Raw genomic sequence first — 17,515 nt, forward strand, 5'->3', positions numbered from 1 at the left:
ACCACTGATTTAAAGGAATAGTTCGAACTTGTGGCGAATACTGTCATTCACTTTATTGTCGAGAGTTAGATGAGAAGAGTGATACCAGCTTCATATTTACCATACAGACATGAGAGTGGTATCAATCTTCTGATCTAGAAAGTGAAGAAGAGCACTTTCCAAAATGACTAAACCCCTTCTGTAAAAATGACCCTTGACAGATTGACAGAAATGACAGATTGGAGCAGCGTCAGGCAAGATTGTCGAACATCCACTATTTGAGCCCCTCAGATTAGCCCTACTTATTTAATTTACCGGTAGGAAATCGTCTCAGAAAAACTTTTTCGGTGTATTCAGACTGAAAGCAAAGTGCATTAAATGATGCAAATGTTACCTGGTGGAGTGCTTTTGCAGTCTCTGTTTGTTTGCCAACAATTTACCAAGATGTTAGCTGTAGCCTGCTAGCAACCTATTCACTAATTGTTCGTATGTGGAGTGCTACTGCTCAGACTCAAAACTCAAAAGTGATCTTCAAAATTTACCAATTATATTCCTCCCTTTCTTTTTATCTCAGTGCATTAATCAGTTTGGAGTCATAGCGCCTTAGGATGAGTAACTTTGCTAAAGTTGACGTGTTTTCAGAGGCTTCTTCACCTCAATCCGTGCCACCTAGATTGAATATGTCTTTTGGCGTCTTCCTGCATCTTTGCATTGACTTTATATGCAATTGTTCTCTTTAAAGTTCTAATTGTTTTCAGTTTGAACCTTAAAAGAAACACATATTTGCACCTATAAACCTACAGTGTCAAGATAATTTTCTTTAACCTTCAACCAGCCAGTAAGAGAAGAAAATACTGGTGCCCATTTTCAAAACTCATCTGTAGTAATGACACATATATGTTTGTGTGTCTCGTTGTACCCTACTGTGCGTGCTCTCCTGTATGCCTTTCTGCAGATGTACGTGACGCTGGTGTTCAAGACCAAAGGCACGCGGCTAACCAAGCCCACCATCAGCCTCACCCTGCTCTGCTTGGCCATGATAGTAGGCGTGGTCAGGGTGGCTGAATACCGCAACCACTGGGCTGACGTCCTGGCGGGATTCTTCACTGGAGGAGCCATCGCTGTGTTTTTGGTGAGGAGACATTAGAAGGGAGGACAGGTGCAGGAATAGAAGGAAACATGAATGTTTTGAGTTTTTTTTTAAATGGTACTCCACTGATTTTACTAGGGCTACTACATCAGCTGATGCTAACACTAAAACATTTGAGGACAAGGAACAACCGATGAGTTTGGCAAACATAATGCTATCTAACGGGTTGCTGGAGTGTTGTCTTCCCTCTAACCAAAATACACAGCAGGACAGAGTCACTATCGTTCCTCTAAACTCTGATATACTAGCATCTTCCTCCACAGGGTAGATGTTTCAGTCGTCAACAAATTTTGTAACCTAAGCTGTAACTCCACACAATAATGTAGGTTGCAAATGATATGCCCCTTGGCTTTGGAAAAAACACTTGGTTACTACTGTAGGTAGTAATCTAATTAGCCGTATATCCTAATGTTTGTAGTTTACAGTAGAGCAGATGAACACACTATTTAATCCATTCCTTAGACTTTTACTCTGGTGTTTTTGGTTTGGTAAAGGCTTAAAAAAATACACCACCCTCCATATTCTTCAGATACTAGGTAATGCTCTTATGTACACCATTGTGACACAGAGAAATCCAAAACTTCACGGAGCTGTCGTGCCTGGTTACGGTCACTAAGCTGTGATTGAACAGTCATTGTTCGGAGGCCGAGGTCTAGCGAATGGTCAATTCTCCTCATATCTTTCTCTCTGTCTGCTTCTCTCTAACTCTTTGTCCTGGTCTCTATCTCCAGGTGACTTGTGTGATTAACAACTTCCAGCAGATGCAGCCCAGTCCTCCTCCACCGCGACCCTATCGCCCTGAGTCTGTGCTGGGAATGCCCATGGTGACGCTGCCCTGTGTGGAGAGTCCACTCGAAAAGTTAAGTGGCCCTCAGGTAAGGGGCGGAGGTGGGTGTGAGGCAGGGCTGCATTCACACCCTCACAAAGACGGGCCGAGATAAATGCCCCTTGTCTCTTACCTGAATCCGTTGTCCTCCTTTGCCCCAAAAAACAATAAATCCCCACACATGCATGCTCCAAGCCCCACCCGCACCCCCAGTCCTAACAAAAACACCCAAGTGAATCCTGTAAATCTTAAAGCCTTGTTGTAGGCTGATAAGAACGCAGCTGAGATTTGTTCTGCTGGTGTGAAATGAGCTACGGTTGTATTTCAACCAGAAGATGGAACAAATTCTAGTGTTTGCTTGGGGAAGAGGCGCTTCCTTTCTCCTAAAACTCCAGTGTTACACATTTCCTTGTTTTCAGGGACTCACTTATCTCTTTGAGGTGAGTCAGCAGTTTGGCTGGCACACTTGAGGTGTAATTTGCCATTCTGATATAATGCAAAGCAGTTGGCTGGAGGAAAACTATGAATGCAGCTGAGGCAAAGAGAAAATAACTGCAGAAAGTTGTAGCGATCGCAGAGGATCCCTTAAGTCGTATCTTCTCTAGATCCGTGCTGCATTTTCTAAAGAGATTCGGGGTGGGGCAGCCGCACGTATTTAGGAAAATGTCTTGCGTCCTCTGTGGTCTGTCACCTTCACTAACCCTCACCTGACTGCCTCTTTTCCTCTGTCTCCCACCTTGCCTCTCTCCTCTCAATCTGCTCCCTTGTCCCTCACTCTCCTCCAGCATCCCGCACTTTCCTCCTCCTCCCCACCTTACAACGCCTACGTTCAACCATTCTAACCGACTTTAAATCTCTTTTGGCTGTCATTGTCACTCCTCACTCTCCCCGTCCTCTGTTGCCTTATTTCTGTTTCCTCCTCTCTCTCTCTCTCTCTCTTTCTCTCTCTCTCTCTCTCTCTCGCCCTCATCCCGTGCATTGCTCTTGATTATTCTTTTCTTCACTTTTCTCTCTCTCCTTCGCCTTCTCTCTCTCCGCCCCCCCGTCCTCTCTCTTTCTCACTCCTCTCTTTCCCCTGCAGACTCCGCGGGGATCTCCATTCACCGAGATCACATGACCATCAGCCCTATCGGTTCCCCGCCACCCCCGATGTCCTCATACCGTCTCGCTCCATTTCCAGCGAAGTCTAGACCAGCCCGAGCAGCACTCGCCGCACTGCGCCGCCCATCCGGCTGGGCGGTACGCGACGCTGCACCGCTCCTATTCTACGCAGGTCTAGATCTCCCCTAATGCACAAAATACAGCACGCACACCATCCCTTTGCTCTCTCAACCCCAGGGGAACCGATAGGCAAAACTCTTCTCAGACTTTCTCTTTGCTGTGTTGACAGTAAAGAGGTGAACTTTCAGTGCAGTGTCAGGTCTATCTTTCTTTTTTCTTTTTTTTTCATTTCAGATCTTCTAATTAAAGACTTTTCGTTCTCTTTCTAACTTTTTTTGTATAAACTCAGTCATGTGAAGCTCACTGATACGTTTCATCTTCAGTGGTGTGCTCTGTAAGGAAAAACACATCAAAACTGTGACCACTGAGAATGTCCACTGCTTCCCCCACCACCACCACCCCCCCCCCCCCCCCCTCCAACTGTATGAATGAGTTTTCACCCGTTTGAAGGAGGCACATACTGAAAGCTAAACGTGACAATGAACTCCCAGGACACGGCTTTGATGTCTGCTGTCAGGAGGTTGCAACGTTGGACCAAAGAACCCCGCTGAAGGATATGTGTGCTGCTGAGATTCACTCGTAAAAAAACATCCTTTTAGCAAGCCATACGCGCGCACACACAAACACACCCTCTCTCCCCCCATTGGTCTCCTTCTTACACTCTTTCTCTCACCCTCTCTCCTTATCTCATCCCATTCACGCACGCACAACCTCACAAACACACACACACGTACACACACAAACACACACAAACACACTGTAGTCTGAGTAGCAGTGCCCCAGTCAGCTCTGCATGAGGTTTACTCAGATCAAAGGATCCATTTTGTATCTCTCAGCAGAAGCAGCAGACAAAAGCAAACAGGATGAAAATAGAGACATCTTCACTTGGCTATCTTCTTCATGTTTTTTCTCTAAGATGCTGCAGCTTTGCCAAAACTGATGTGAAATACAAACACATTTCATAAGACAAACCCAAGCTCCAACTGCCGGTGGCGCAACAGTGAGCCAAATAAAGTGCATCACATTCAGGAGCAAATATTTGTTTTTTTGTATTCTTTTGAGACGAGGAGCCTTCATACAAAACACTTTCTGTGATGAAAGTGAAAAACAGACTTTTTTTTTTTTTTTTTTTTGGTTCCATGTCACTCTGAAACAGCATCGCTCACCCCGAAGTGGAATTTCTTTCTCACTGATTCTTGAAAAGATTTGCTACAGACTGGCCGATTTCTGTAATTATTAATTTTATCAATCGATTTTATTTATTGACATGTGTATATATATGGTGTGGTTGCCATAAGCGCTATATGTGGCGTGACAGTTTTGCTGATTTTGATTTGCACACCCCCTCTGATCCATGTTTTAATTCACCCTCCTCTTTCACTCCAAACGACAACCTCTGTTTAGTTCTCTGTGGCATTGGTATCATGACTATAACACCATCACTGTGCTGTGAAATGTTTCCCTCTGCTGGACGCCACACACACACACACATACAAACACACACACACACACACACACACACACACACACACACAAGAATAAAGACCTGTTTTACAGAGCACATGAAGCATATTCTAAAGATACAAGCACACACATGCACAATCACACTTATGTCCCCTAACCTAGTTGTCACTGTACATCCCTTCCCCTTAATTCACTTTGTAACACTGAAACCTGTTTGTATGATATTGTACATAGTTCTTTTTTGTATTGAGAGTGTGATTTTTATGCAAGCGTCACCAACACTCACTGTAGAGATTGGGGAAAATGTTGTATTTATTATGATGATAGAGAACAGTGTGTATGAAGGTGCTGAACCACTCTGAACCAACACTGGATCGGTTGGAAAATGCCCAGATGACTCACTCTTTGTATCAAAATACTTGCCCGCCGGCTCAAGGTAAGACTGAGAGTGTTATTTACTCCCAGTTCAAAAAATACTGTGCATTCATAAGAACTCGAAGCTCCGTTTTGAATTATCATGTAAGTGTAAATGGTGGACAGGAATTCAATTTTCCCTCTTTTATTGTCAAATCTTCAAGCACGTTCATGGTCTTCCATCAGCACACAAAGCCAAAATGTAAAGTCAACAAAGCTAACGTAAGGCAAGTTAACAAAAAGTTGTCATGACTAATGTGTTAGCAAACAGTTCCCTAATTAAACATCCAGCAGACACAGAGCAACATTAGCATTCATTTTGAATCGTGTTTCTGGCCACCTGGTGAATGTAGGTCTAATATTAGCTCCTGTGTTTTGCTTTCCACCATCTCCTGAGGGAAATATCTGGCTCTGTAGCTGCACTATGTTCACAAGTTAGTTGCTAACTTTGTATGGTTGCCATTTGGTGCTAGGCAGGTAGAGTAAAGTGGGTGAATCAGAGCTTTTTCCCTGAAAAGATCTAAATGGAAATGAGTTTGCTGCAGCTGAACAAAAGCAGTAAAGTTGTAGGCTCTAAAACCAAAACTATGAGCTTAAAGACAGTCAACATTCTGCTGAGCTAAGAAGAACTACCAGTCAGGTGATAATTCTCTGTGGGCAACTATCACATTACACATGGTCATCTGATCCATTGTTAATATAAAAATGATTAGTGCAGCTTTAAGAATTTGTATCGAACAAAACAAAACAAAACAAAAAAAAAGTGTGGTTTGGTTGGAAATCTATGGTGTCCCCAAAGTCTGGAAAGATTTTTTAAAAATCTTGTGCACACAAGATTTTAAAAAAAAAGTATCTTCAGAGACTTTAGAGGCTCTGTAGACATCTGAAAAGAGCCAGGAAGTTTTTTGTCTTTTTCTCAATAAAAAGTTTTTCTACCAAGTAATGACAATGTGGTTATATCTGCATATAGCCATCAAGGGAATGTGCTGAATTACCCTATCGCATGTGAGAAAGTTGAAGTGGAGGTTTACTGACTATTTCATACTTGTGAGAAGTTCCATTTCAATGTTTAGAGAAAAATAAAAAAGATAGAACTGCTGCATGCTGTTGGCTCAGAGAGCCTGGCATGTATCACGTACCTGCAAAGATGTGAATATGAGTCAGACTCATGACCTTTGCTGCATGGTATCTATTTGAATCAAATTTTTCCTCACTTACTTTCCTGTCTTTAATGTCCTGATGAAGCAGAAATGCCAACGGAACATATATTATGTTAGTGCAAGCTTCTCATGTGTGCAAAATCTCAGTAAGTCTTCACTGATGCAGTCGGTCAGTATGTGAATCAGTGTTCACTGTGTGAGCGCTGCTTTAGTACAAGAAATACAAGACTGAAAAACAAACGAATAAACACCAAAAGTATAACAGCCTCCAGATCATCTTCAGGTCAGAATATATTCTCCTCTGGTTCAACCGTCAACTCCACAGCTTTACTTTCCTGTAAAGTCTTTAGTGATTCATGTTTTAAATCAAAGAACAAACACGCTGCAGTTGACTGATGTGAATAAGAAGCACCAGTCTCCTTCAGATCTGCAACTCTGAGGGAGAAACACGTTTCCTTTGATCCTGTTGCAGCAAACCCTCTGTTTTGTAAAGATTTGTGTGACGAGAACAATAAATGGATATTGCAATAAGAAAAGCTGACTGTGTCAGTGTGCACTGTTTGTTCTGCTACAATATTCACCCAGTGATTTGGTGTGATCGGATTTTTTTTCTTACATGTGGGCTGGTGTGTTCATCTTGTTTATGCACACACACAGGTGTGCAGCATGTGTGTGTGGGTTTGTTTGTGTTCATGCCATTTATGAGGGCAAGAGATTTCACTATCACAGATCTTTGGTCCAATCAGAGCGCAGATGGGTTCATCAGTACCTCTTTACTTAGTTATTGTGTCATCTTACAAGTACTTACAAGCTTTTTCCAGCGCTTTCAACCTCACATTATGGTCTTCATCACCAGATGGATGTTGCTCAGTTGTCAGATCAAGGAGGATATCCACAACTGACACTAAAGACCATCATTGAAAAGAGAGAGAGGTCATCTTGACAGCAAGGCAAACTCTATCGACTGATGAAAATCATTAAATGTGGATGAAAGTTCCAGAAAAGGCTAGTAAGGGGCCTTTGCGCTAAGATTGTTTTCTAGGCTTTTCATTTATTTTGGGGGGATTTTTTCCCCCTGTTGCCATTGTTGAAATCTGTTCCAATAAAGGGCTTTTCCAACAATTTAGTATTACAGTACGTAAAGTTGGGGGACTTGGGAGAGAAGAGAGATGAAGCAGCTGTCTCCTCAACACCACATTGTTTACTCTTTAGTTTCTTATTTTGTTTTTTACTTAAAGCAAATTTATTCAAAGTTTATTATCTAATTCAGTTTCCTTGTTCATGTTGCTTTCCCCTGAGTCAGTGTTGTAACAGCATGAGTCAAACTCTTAAAACGCTGGATCCTACAATCCTCATAATGCAACCAAAATCACATTTCCATCAGATCCTCTGTCAGCCCTGATGACAGAAGACATACAAATCTTCCCACAGGCTGAGTAATGCTTCACTTAACTATCTTTATCTGTAAAGTCAGTTTAGTTCTCTTTTAAGGCATACAGCATGAGCCTATGAATAAAAGAAAACAAAAAAGAAGTGAATAAAGATAAAATAAAAAATAATCATAAACACTGCCTTGACCCACCATAAGCGACACAATCTGTTCAGGTTAAGGGGACCTACTGTATGCTGTGACAGGCTCGGCACTGCCATCATGTGGTTGAATGTGCTCCTTCCCACGACACATCTTGAATGGATCTGCTGAAACCATGATAAAGATGCATGCAAGAATATAAAAGTAGATTTGGATATCTCAGTATATATTTTTTATATATGTATATTTCCAATTAATTTGCAACTGTATAATTCTCTCATATGGGTTGGAAGAAAGAATTGTGGGTAATGCAGGCCACTTGTGAAGGAAATAACAAGATGAAACTAAATCACATGAAATTTAAAGAGGAAACTAAAACCCATGCTTGCTTTCTCTCTGCTCACTTGAAGATATTCCTGTTGGGAACATCTATATGTCTCCTGTCATTCTCAAGAGGTTATGCATTTGCAGGTTAAATCCACAAGATGGCAATGTACATCATGGACATTCAGTTGTATATGTTTTGAAGGGGCTACAGAGAGACAAGTCTCACACAGCATTCATCTTTTCAGACATCTTACATGAGGAGATTTCTCAAGCTGTTTCATGAAATGAAAGGAACAATCACAGTAGTTCATGGGGAGATCTACACCTGTGTACGCTAATGAGACATAATGAGATCCATTTTCTTATTGTCATAGATAAATGAAACAATTACTTATACATCAAATGTCTGCATACCCTTCACTTTACATGCTCGACATTGATTTCCACAGCGAGTGCTTTTTCTTTCTGATTTTAGGAATTCTCGCCCATAAAACCTAAGAAACACTATGCTCGAATCACACCGAAAAGCTGATCAAAGAAACGTTACAGTACAACTGACACTAATTGCAGCCAGCTCAATTCTCCAGACTTTAGAGAGATGCACCTGCAATTCCTAAAAAACCTCTGCTTGACTGAATTTAAACGACCACCAAACATCCCAGTCAGAGAGGTTCAAAGGATGACGCTGTTTCCTTGGTGAAATCCCACCTGCAGCGTCTTTCTGCCTCTTTTTTTTTTTTGCCCATAAAGGCCTCATTAGTGTGGGCAGCACAACTCCCTCTGTTAGTTTGCTGGGAATTTTAATTCTGCAGTGTTCTTCTCTGCATTCCAATCAGAAGAGTTTTCTGGCAATTTTAGGTAATTTTATTTTCAACCAGCGTGCTCTTTTTTGGTTTGAAGGTAAACGTGATCAGTGTGACCAAATGCTTTAATGCCAACACAGTGCTGAGTAGTTTAAGACTGGATTAACAGTGCATGTAAGTGGAAGGAACGACAGAGAAAATGGACTAGAGAATATGTAAGTAAGTGATATTTCTTGGAGAATAATCACATTTTTCCTTTGTGCAAATGAAAAATTCTGATATTACAGTCCTTGTTAGTACTACACTGTAGTACTAGAACAATACTTTCTCTCTATTTCCATTTCTTCTTCATGGACCATTAACTGATCAGGGTGCTAACTTTTTCCCTGGGACTTTTAGCACAATGTAATTTATGTAGCTATCAAGTGCATGTTATGACCCCATTTTACAAGATATGTCATTTACGAGTCAGCTGGAAAACTTAAAAAGTTAACAGGAGAATTCATGAGCTCACATCAGCTACAGCTGATAAAATCTTCCAGCTGTCATTTCAGACAGAAGATTGACGGTGACTGGCTAAAACTGAGAAGCCTGCTTTTTCCTTGAATCAAGGTTGTTTTAAAAAATAATTTGGAGTGGTATATCTGCCACCGTTATCATTCAGCATATGTGCAGCTCAAGAGTGGAAAGCTTGACAAGCGTAGCAACAATAACTGAGTGGGGGCAGGGCTTAATTGATTTTTACTATGTGTTGTCTTTTCACAATTCATAACAGCCTCGCTCAGAAGTGTGTTGGTTGTGGACAAGAGGGAAAAGGGTTAAAGGATGGGTTCGCAATTTTTCAAGTGTGTCTCAATTGAACTATGAAAGAGGTTTTCCTCTCTGTAATCATTCCTGCTGTTCATACTGGCTATTAAAAGTTCAAATGTGCTTTCAATGTGAGTGATGGGGGCCAAAATCCACAGTTAGTCAGCTTGTTTGAGGCTTCAGCAGTCTGAGTTAGTCATATCAAGTGGATATCGGACACATTTACAGTCTTTTTAGCATCAAATTCCCTCTTTGTGTTTCCTCGGGAAGCGTTTTACCTGTAAAAAGACTGTAACATTGAAAGATATCTACTTGATTTGACTAATTTGGACAGCTGAGCTTCATATTAGCTTCCGATAAACATTTAAACACATTTTTGCACAGGAGGAGGACTGTGGATTTTGGCCTTCTTCACTTATATTATAAGTGCATTATGAAGGGACCTTCTAATGGTCAGTATGAACAGGGGGAATGATTATAGTAAGAAAAACCTGTTTCAATGTTCATTTGGGCTCCTGACTGTTGTTTTAAGACAGACTTGAAAAATTGTGAACCTGTCCTTTAAACCCAACACACAATGTTTATATTCAAGTTATTACAAAAATCTACAATCTGTGTGAATTCGGCTCATTTTCGATCTCAAATTTAATTGCAGGCCCTGTTTTATATTCTCATTTCTGCGTGTTTTTTTGCAGCAGTGCGAGCGAGCAGTTGGCAGATGAGGAGGAAAGCAGAAAGATAAAAGGCACCACAGAAAATCTATAACAACCAGACAATGGGGCATTCCCACTCGAATCTCAAATTCCATCCCACCTCGTGTTGTTTTCTATCTGCTGGATACGGGACCTGTTTCTAAAAGCAGGTGCTGTGGGTTCGGGGGCATCAGTTTCCCCTGACAGTTTGGAGGTGAGGCGCAGTCAGCTGAGGCGTTCCATTGAGGAAGTTGCACATGTCATCATCGTGGTTAAGTGGAGGAGAGGAGGAGAGACAAGCTGGATGAGTCATGATGGGACAGACAGAGACGTGGAGGGGAAGAAGGGGAGGGAGGAGTGTGTTTGTGCGTGTGTGTGTGTGTGTGTGTGTGTGTGCGTGTGTGTGGTGCTGGTATTGAATTTGTATAGACTCTAAGCTACAGAGCAGGTGTAGAGCAAGTTATTATGTTTCTGCTCCTCACAGCTCTGCCTCTCATTCCCCTCTCCTCTATTTACATGAAAAATAACACACAACCGCATACACACTCATGTCTCAACACATGCATGCACACACAAACACACAATCTCACATGCACAGATACCAGATGTCAGCTCAATATTAATTTAGTTAAATTATAATTGTTCAGGCAGAACTACACGCTGACACAATGAAATTACACATAACCGTGAGTTATTGATTTTGTGTTATGTGCAGAGGGTGTGAAATAAATTGAAAGTATTACTACAGCGTCGAGCAAAGTGTGCAGTGCCGACAAGAACATAATGTATACACTTAAATCGTCCTTCTAACATGACTAGCAATTACAGACACCCATTGAAAAGCAGGAAGATTCAATCAGGCAAAGTTGAGACTCAGATCCAGTGGTGGAGCGAGGTTAATTAGTATACTTGGCTTTAACCAACCATGCAGGATGTTGAAGGGTTGAAGGATAATGTTTGTTTAGATACACGGGCACAGTGTCCACAGATAATGTCTTCATTAACTATTGATGCGCGCGCACAGGCAGGCCGATAGCCCTCTTGCAGCACTCACACTGTATCTCCTCCAGCATGTATGCTGCATTCTCTCCACCTTTCTGCTCCTCTCACTCTGTCTCCTCCGACTCTTCTGCTTTATCTGAGCATCCAGGAAAATCTGTACCCCCCCCCCCCACACACACACACACACACACACACACACACACACACACACCACCCCCCACCCCAACGCCTCCAACACCCCCACGGTTTTTCACGCCTGCATTCTCCTCTCTCCCTCTCTCTTTTCCCTGCTCCTTCCTCTCAACAACCCCCCTTCACTTTTCTCTCCCCTCATTTCTGTCTTCATTCTCTCTTTCTTTCTCTCTCTCTCTCTCTTTCACTTCAACATAAGCGCAAGGTACACACCGCCCGCCCACCTCCCCCCCTTCTCCAACCCCCCCCAACACACACACGCACACACACACACAGCCCTTCACTCCTTGCATTATCTTTCCCGGAAATTGCATTTCCAGCACAGCCAGGGCCCCATTATGAAGAGGGAGCGACATGCTGTAACCTTTTTAAAAAGCCATTAGTGATGCACCTGCCCCTCCCCCCCCACCTCCCCTCCCTCCTTCACAGCACCCACCCCCCTAGACCCCCCAACCAACCCTCACCCTTCAAACATAGTCCCCCCCCCCCCCCCCCCCCACCCTTCCTTCTCCCTTGTTTCACCCTCCCTGACCCCTCCCAACCCTTATGGCAGCTGTAATGTTATTAGGCCGTTTCTACAGCCATTACTCGGCCAGCTCCCCACTCCCCCAGCTGAACACGGAGCAGATGCAGAGGGAGCAGCACGGGGCAACGGGTGCAGCGATAAGTGTGCAGAGGGTCAGGTGTAAAGGAGGGTTTGTAGAGAGGATGGATGGATGGACGGGAGGAGGAATAAAGATGAATGCATGCAGTAGAAAATACAGGAATGTGAGCAAGAGAGGAGAAGGGAGCGCAATCGATAAAGGTAAACAATGAACTGTCTATCTCTCCCCCACCCACCCACCCCCCCTGCTCCCTCTTTCGGCCCCTTATCTAAACACAAACAGCAACTGTAACACCAGACCGGCACACGCACAAATATGTAAACAGACACACATGCAGCAGCAGAAACTCGATACACAGTTAGTAGTGAGCCTGTCGGAGGAGCACTATTGTTGTTGCACTGTCATGTTGTGTTGTAGTTGTGGACCACACTGGCTGCATTATCATCCAATTAGAATGCAGAGACTAGCCAAGGAGGGCAGTAAAGAGGGGAGTGGAGTGCCATGGAGCAGTGAGAGACAGAGAGAGAGGGTTGAGACAAGCCAGGCACACAGACAGACACTAAATCCAATTGCATGGGCAGGTTCCAGGAAGCGGATAGTGAGAGATAGAGGAGGAGGAGGAGGAGGAGGAGGAGGAGGAGGTATAGCACACAGCAGAGCCCTAATGCAGCAGCTGTAGCTTAACTGTAGGCTACTGTACAAGCCTCCTCTCCTACACAATACAGCTCCTGCACGGCTCAGCCCACTGACTGACTGTCAATGTGATGGAGGTGCTGCACTTCGCCGAAGCATCGGAGGAAAAACCCAGAGGACACAAATCCATAAAAACAACCGAGTGTATATTTTATGATTCTTGCCACTTAATAAAATCCCACTATCACACAGGAGGATGTTCATTAAAGTAATTATTGGCAGGACGACGGCGTTACGCAGGCCGTTGTGTGAGTTGACTGCAGTGAATGTTTATAGGAATATGTCCTATAAGTCTATATATTCAGACTGCTAATGTGATCCCAATGCTCGGCAACATATCGATCAAACTGCATGAGATGTTGAGATAGGTTTAAATGATGGCCGGTGCTGGCTGTTAGGTTTGTAATCCTCCTCCATACAAGTCCCCTGTGTCTACTGGATGGTAACAGGGCTTGATTCACTTCACTGTAAGTCACTGAGGGCACCTTCCTCCCTGCTCTATCTCTCTTTGTTCCTCTATCTATCTATCTATCTATCTATCTATCAACAGTAGTGGAGGAAGTATTCAGGTCTTTTACTTAAAGCTGCTATAATCAATTTATTTTTTTTATATATCAAGAATAAACCACATAACTATGTGTAATGTGAAAGGGATCAGAACAAAAATGCAGAGAATTATTACCCAATTCTGCAGTTCCCTTCAGCTCTATGGAGCTTTTTAATGTTTTCCAGCTCATTTTTTTGGTTTTATTGCCTACAACTTTACTGTTACGGTTCATTCTCACTGCTGTCATAGTGTTGTTTTTGTTTGCAGCAAAAAGGCTCTAAAAACCCACTGAGTGCTACCGGCTCAGCACGACTGGTAAACACACAAAGGTAGCAAATAGCTGGTGAACACAGTGGAGCATTTAGCCGCTAAAGAGCCAGATATTTCCCCCAAGAGTTGCCAGAGACCAAAAACAGAGCTTAAAGCAGCTATAATAGATATTTTTTATAATAATGATATATGTAATGACTGTCTGTAATGTCAGAGGTATCACTCGTAGTGATGAACCTACAGATTATCAGTGACTCTGCAACTCTCCTCGGTTTTACAGAGCTTTATAGTAAATTTCAGCTCATTGTTTAGCTGTCCGGCTGCAACTTTACCATTTTGGTTCACTCTCACCACTCTCGTTGTGTCTTTTTCGGCCACAGCAGGAAGCTGTTTTCAGAGAAAAACCCACTGTACACTACCTGCTAACCACCAAATAGCAAGCAAACACAGTAAACAACTAGCTGGTGAACGTAGTGGAGCACTTAGCAGCTAAAGAGGCAGATTTTTCCCCCAGGAGTTAATAGGGACAAAAACAGAGCTAAAGAGAGTGAATATTGGACTTATATTCACCAGGTGGACCGAAACATGACTCCAAATGAATGATAATGTTGCTCCGTAACTGCTGGATGTGGAAATAAGCAGCTGCCTTATCAACTTAAAAGGTGACAATATGGTATAGTTGTGTTTACAGCTTGTTTCCAGTTATCACAGATTTAAAGGTGCCCTGGGTTTTCTTTTGAAAAAAAAACTAAAGTTATGTTTGCATTCAGTGTTTCTCACTAAAATGTGTTTTGTTTGTTTTGTTTTTTTTGAAGATATTTTTTGGGGCATTTTTGCCTTTAATTGACAGCTGATAGCAGGGAGGCAGACAGAAAACAAGGGCGAGAGACCAAGAAGTATGACCTGAAACAAGGGTCCCCAGGCAGAGTCAAACTGGGGACATTGCGGCCACATAGCATGCGCTGCAACCATTCGGCTACCACAGCACTCCATGTGTATCTTGAGGTCTAACAAACGTGTTGGGTGCATTAAAACTTTTTTTTTTTTAATTATGCATTGTTTACATCCATATTGGGTTGTCTGCATTTGTTTATGCATTGCTACATTTGTTGGTGCATTAATGCCACCAATCACCAATCACCATCAATCAGTGCAGTAGCATAAAACTGACGGCAGGATGTGAATCATGCTGCCCGTGTGATATAAACGAAACCAGAACCCACATGTAAAAACATTATCCATACGCTACTAGTGGTCCACAGGGTACCTTTAAATAGAAGTGCTGAAGCATTATTAGCAAAATGTACTTTAAATATCAAAAGTCCATCTATCTATCCGACTCTGAATCTTTCTCTTTTCCTCTCAGCTCTCTCCACCTAACCCCATCAACCCCATCCTCTCTTCCTCCCTCTTTCTCTCTCTCCAGACACTGACACCAAATCCCACAACAGACGCCCTGCCGATCGATACCATGACATCATCAGGGGTGGACATCATCAGTGAGCTGTAGGCGAGGTGCTGACCTGACAAAACGCACACACATGCAAACACGCACGCTCATCCACCCGCACATACAGTAGGTCCTGAGGGACTGAGCAAAGCTGAGCTTCTTCATATCCCATCCCAACCTGTGTAACCCCTGCCTGCCTGCCAGCGCTACTGCTGCTGCTGCTGCTGGTGTAGTAAATCTGACTGATGACAGACCCAGGACCTCTTTCACACACACGTAAACACATGGACACACTCTGAGCTAATAGACAATGAGGACATTCCCCTTGAGTGAGCTGTTGAGAGGAGGCCAGGCTGATAAGTACAGTCAAGACAAAGTACAGCACTTTGAGACTGTTAAACCGCACTGCAGCTGTCATATTTGCACTATTACCCCCTACTTATCAGGATAAATGAAAAACAAGTATATCATAAGCCTAATTGTGTGTGATCAAGAATTTTAAGACAGTAATACAGAGGATGAATGTAACTCTCCGCTGGTCTATCTGACAACAAAACCTTTTTCATTTCAAGCCGACTGACTGACTGACTGAGACAGTGATTGACTGACAGACCTGGTTATTGTCTGACTAGGCCTGGACAATAGATGTACATGCAGTTTTATGTCGGTACTACTGTAGTTGTGTGAAGCTGTCAGTGACTTTACAGCCGGCTGGGAGGCTCCGGTCTGAAGCTGGACAGCCCGAATCAAAAAGCAGAGGGGGAGTCAATATCCATAAAGCTAAAAATCAACTCCCAGTCTGCTTAAGATAGCTACAAACAGGAAAATCACTTAGTGTTTGTGGTTGCGGGCTTGGCAGCGCATTTCAGCCTTTAGACAGACACACGGATTGACACAGAGAGACAGGAAGGAAGGAGGGAGGGTGGGGCAGCAACTAGTGATCTTTTATGGAATAGAAACATCTGTAAAATGTTCTACATATTGGTACTTTTCTCTGCCACTATTAGTTGCCCCCGGCGTTCAGAGTTGTACGGAAGCTTAGCTTGTCGTGTATCTGAAGAATGAGGTTTCAATCTTAGAGCAACTTACTTTGACATCCAAGACTGCTATTAAAAATCATTGAAGAATTAGTTGGTAAAACTTTACTTTAGTCCCATATTTAGCATTTATAAGGAGAATATAAACATATTTGAGGTAGTAATAAGTAGATATAGGGGCATTTTTAAGTATTTACATTTGTACAATTATAACCCCTCCTATGAGGCATCTGTAACAGGTGAATAAACAGTCAATGCATGATTGACAATACATTATAACACAGCTGTAATCATATTAAATTACATATAGTGTCATAAAGCATTTATTAACTGTACAAGTACAAATCATTCACAGGCAGGTTTAAAACTGCTGATAAATGTGTTCAAAACTCATGAAGGCATGTTGAGCTTGAAGATTTATTTTTGACCTCGGAAATAGCAGTGTGACAAAAACAAAACCTTAACTCAAAGTCCACTTCCTAGATTTCTTTTGGGCTTTCAGGCGCATCTGGTGGCCTTCATCAGCAGATGGAGTTTGCTCAGTTGGGAAGTGAAAAAGCAGAAATAACAATGCGGAGGAAGAACTCAGCACCTTGGACTGATATACTGTATTGTCAGACATACTGTGGCACAGTATTTGTGGAAACTGTGGGGGGAGATTTGCTTGATTTATTTAGCAGGTAATTCATCCATTTTCAAAGCTATTTCAGGGCGCAAAATATATAAAGTGTTCCTCAGCTCATTTGAAATTATATTCAAATATGTTTCTGTCAACCAGGAAATGTATTCATTACATGTCTGCACCCTGCCTGTTTTTCAAAGCACATTTTCACTTGCCTGAGTCTGAGATGCTGCACGGATGTAACAATTCAAAAACAGTTATGTGAAGATTGGGTTTTTTGGGGTTTTTTTTGGTTTTGATTGGATAAGCCCCCTTTTGAATCATGCAATCACTGGTCATGTTTGTTTATATTGTTTGGTGATGTCAGTACCCGACTGAGCAGACTGGACACCAACTGTCGCTGTTAAATATTTACCAACCACACAGTCATAAACCTCAGACTTAGATTATAATGCAGTTGGGCAATGTTAATGTTTATTACTACACCTACACCTTAAGCGGTGATGTAGCAGTTACATGCAGAATGTGATTTTTCTTCATTTTAATGTGATATGACAGGCAAGGTGTCATTTCACCGCTCATTTGATTGCCCATATTGACTCAATTGACCAACTGATTCAATACATATCAGTTGAGATCAAAGACATGCATGCTAGACGAACTGGAAATCCTGCAAATGTGAATGTTTGTCTATATATGTGTGTTTGCGCCCTGTTATAAACT

At 42.4% G+C, this 17,515-nt stretch overlaps 1 protein-coding gene across 8 annotated transcripts in view; it reads left to right on the top strand.

Moving 5' to 3' along the window:
• The window catches only part of plppr2a (phospholipid phosphatase related 2a), a 60,516-nt gene extending 55,817 nt beyond the window's left edge, over positions 1-4,699 (top strand). For 5 of the 8 annotated variants that reach the window (XM_067615429.1, XM_067615431.1, XM_067615430.1 and 2 more), the window contains 3 exons: positions 935-1,111; positions 1,861-1,988; positions 3,037-4,699. In XM_067615429.1, coding sequence (XP_067471530.1) covers positions 935-1,111; positions 1,861-1,988; positions 3,037-3,145 — 414 coding nt within the window. In that variant the 3' untranslated portion in view covers positions 3,146-4,699. Of the gene's footprint in view, positions 1-934; positions 1,112-1,860; positions 2,005-2,740; positions 2,912-3,036 lie in introns of those variants that run through there. The other 3 variants (XM_067615434.1, XM_067615432.1, XM_067615433.1) reach the window with 3 other exon arrangements.
• The last annotated feature ends 12,816 nt before the right edge of the window (positions 4,700-17,515 follow it).

Source organism: Thunnus thynnus, chromosome 17, assembly GCF_963924715.1.
Source record: "Thunnus thynnus chromosome 17, fThuThy2.1, whole genome shotgun sequence".
Taxonomy (NCBI): domain Eukaryota; kingdom Metazoa; phylum Chordata; class Actinopteri; order Scombriformes; family Scombridae; genus Thunnus; species Thunnus thynnus.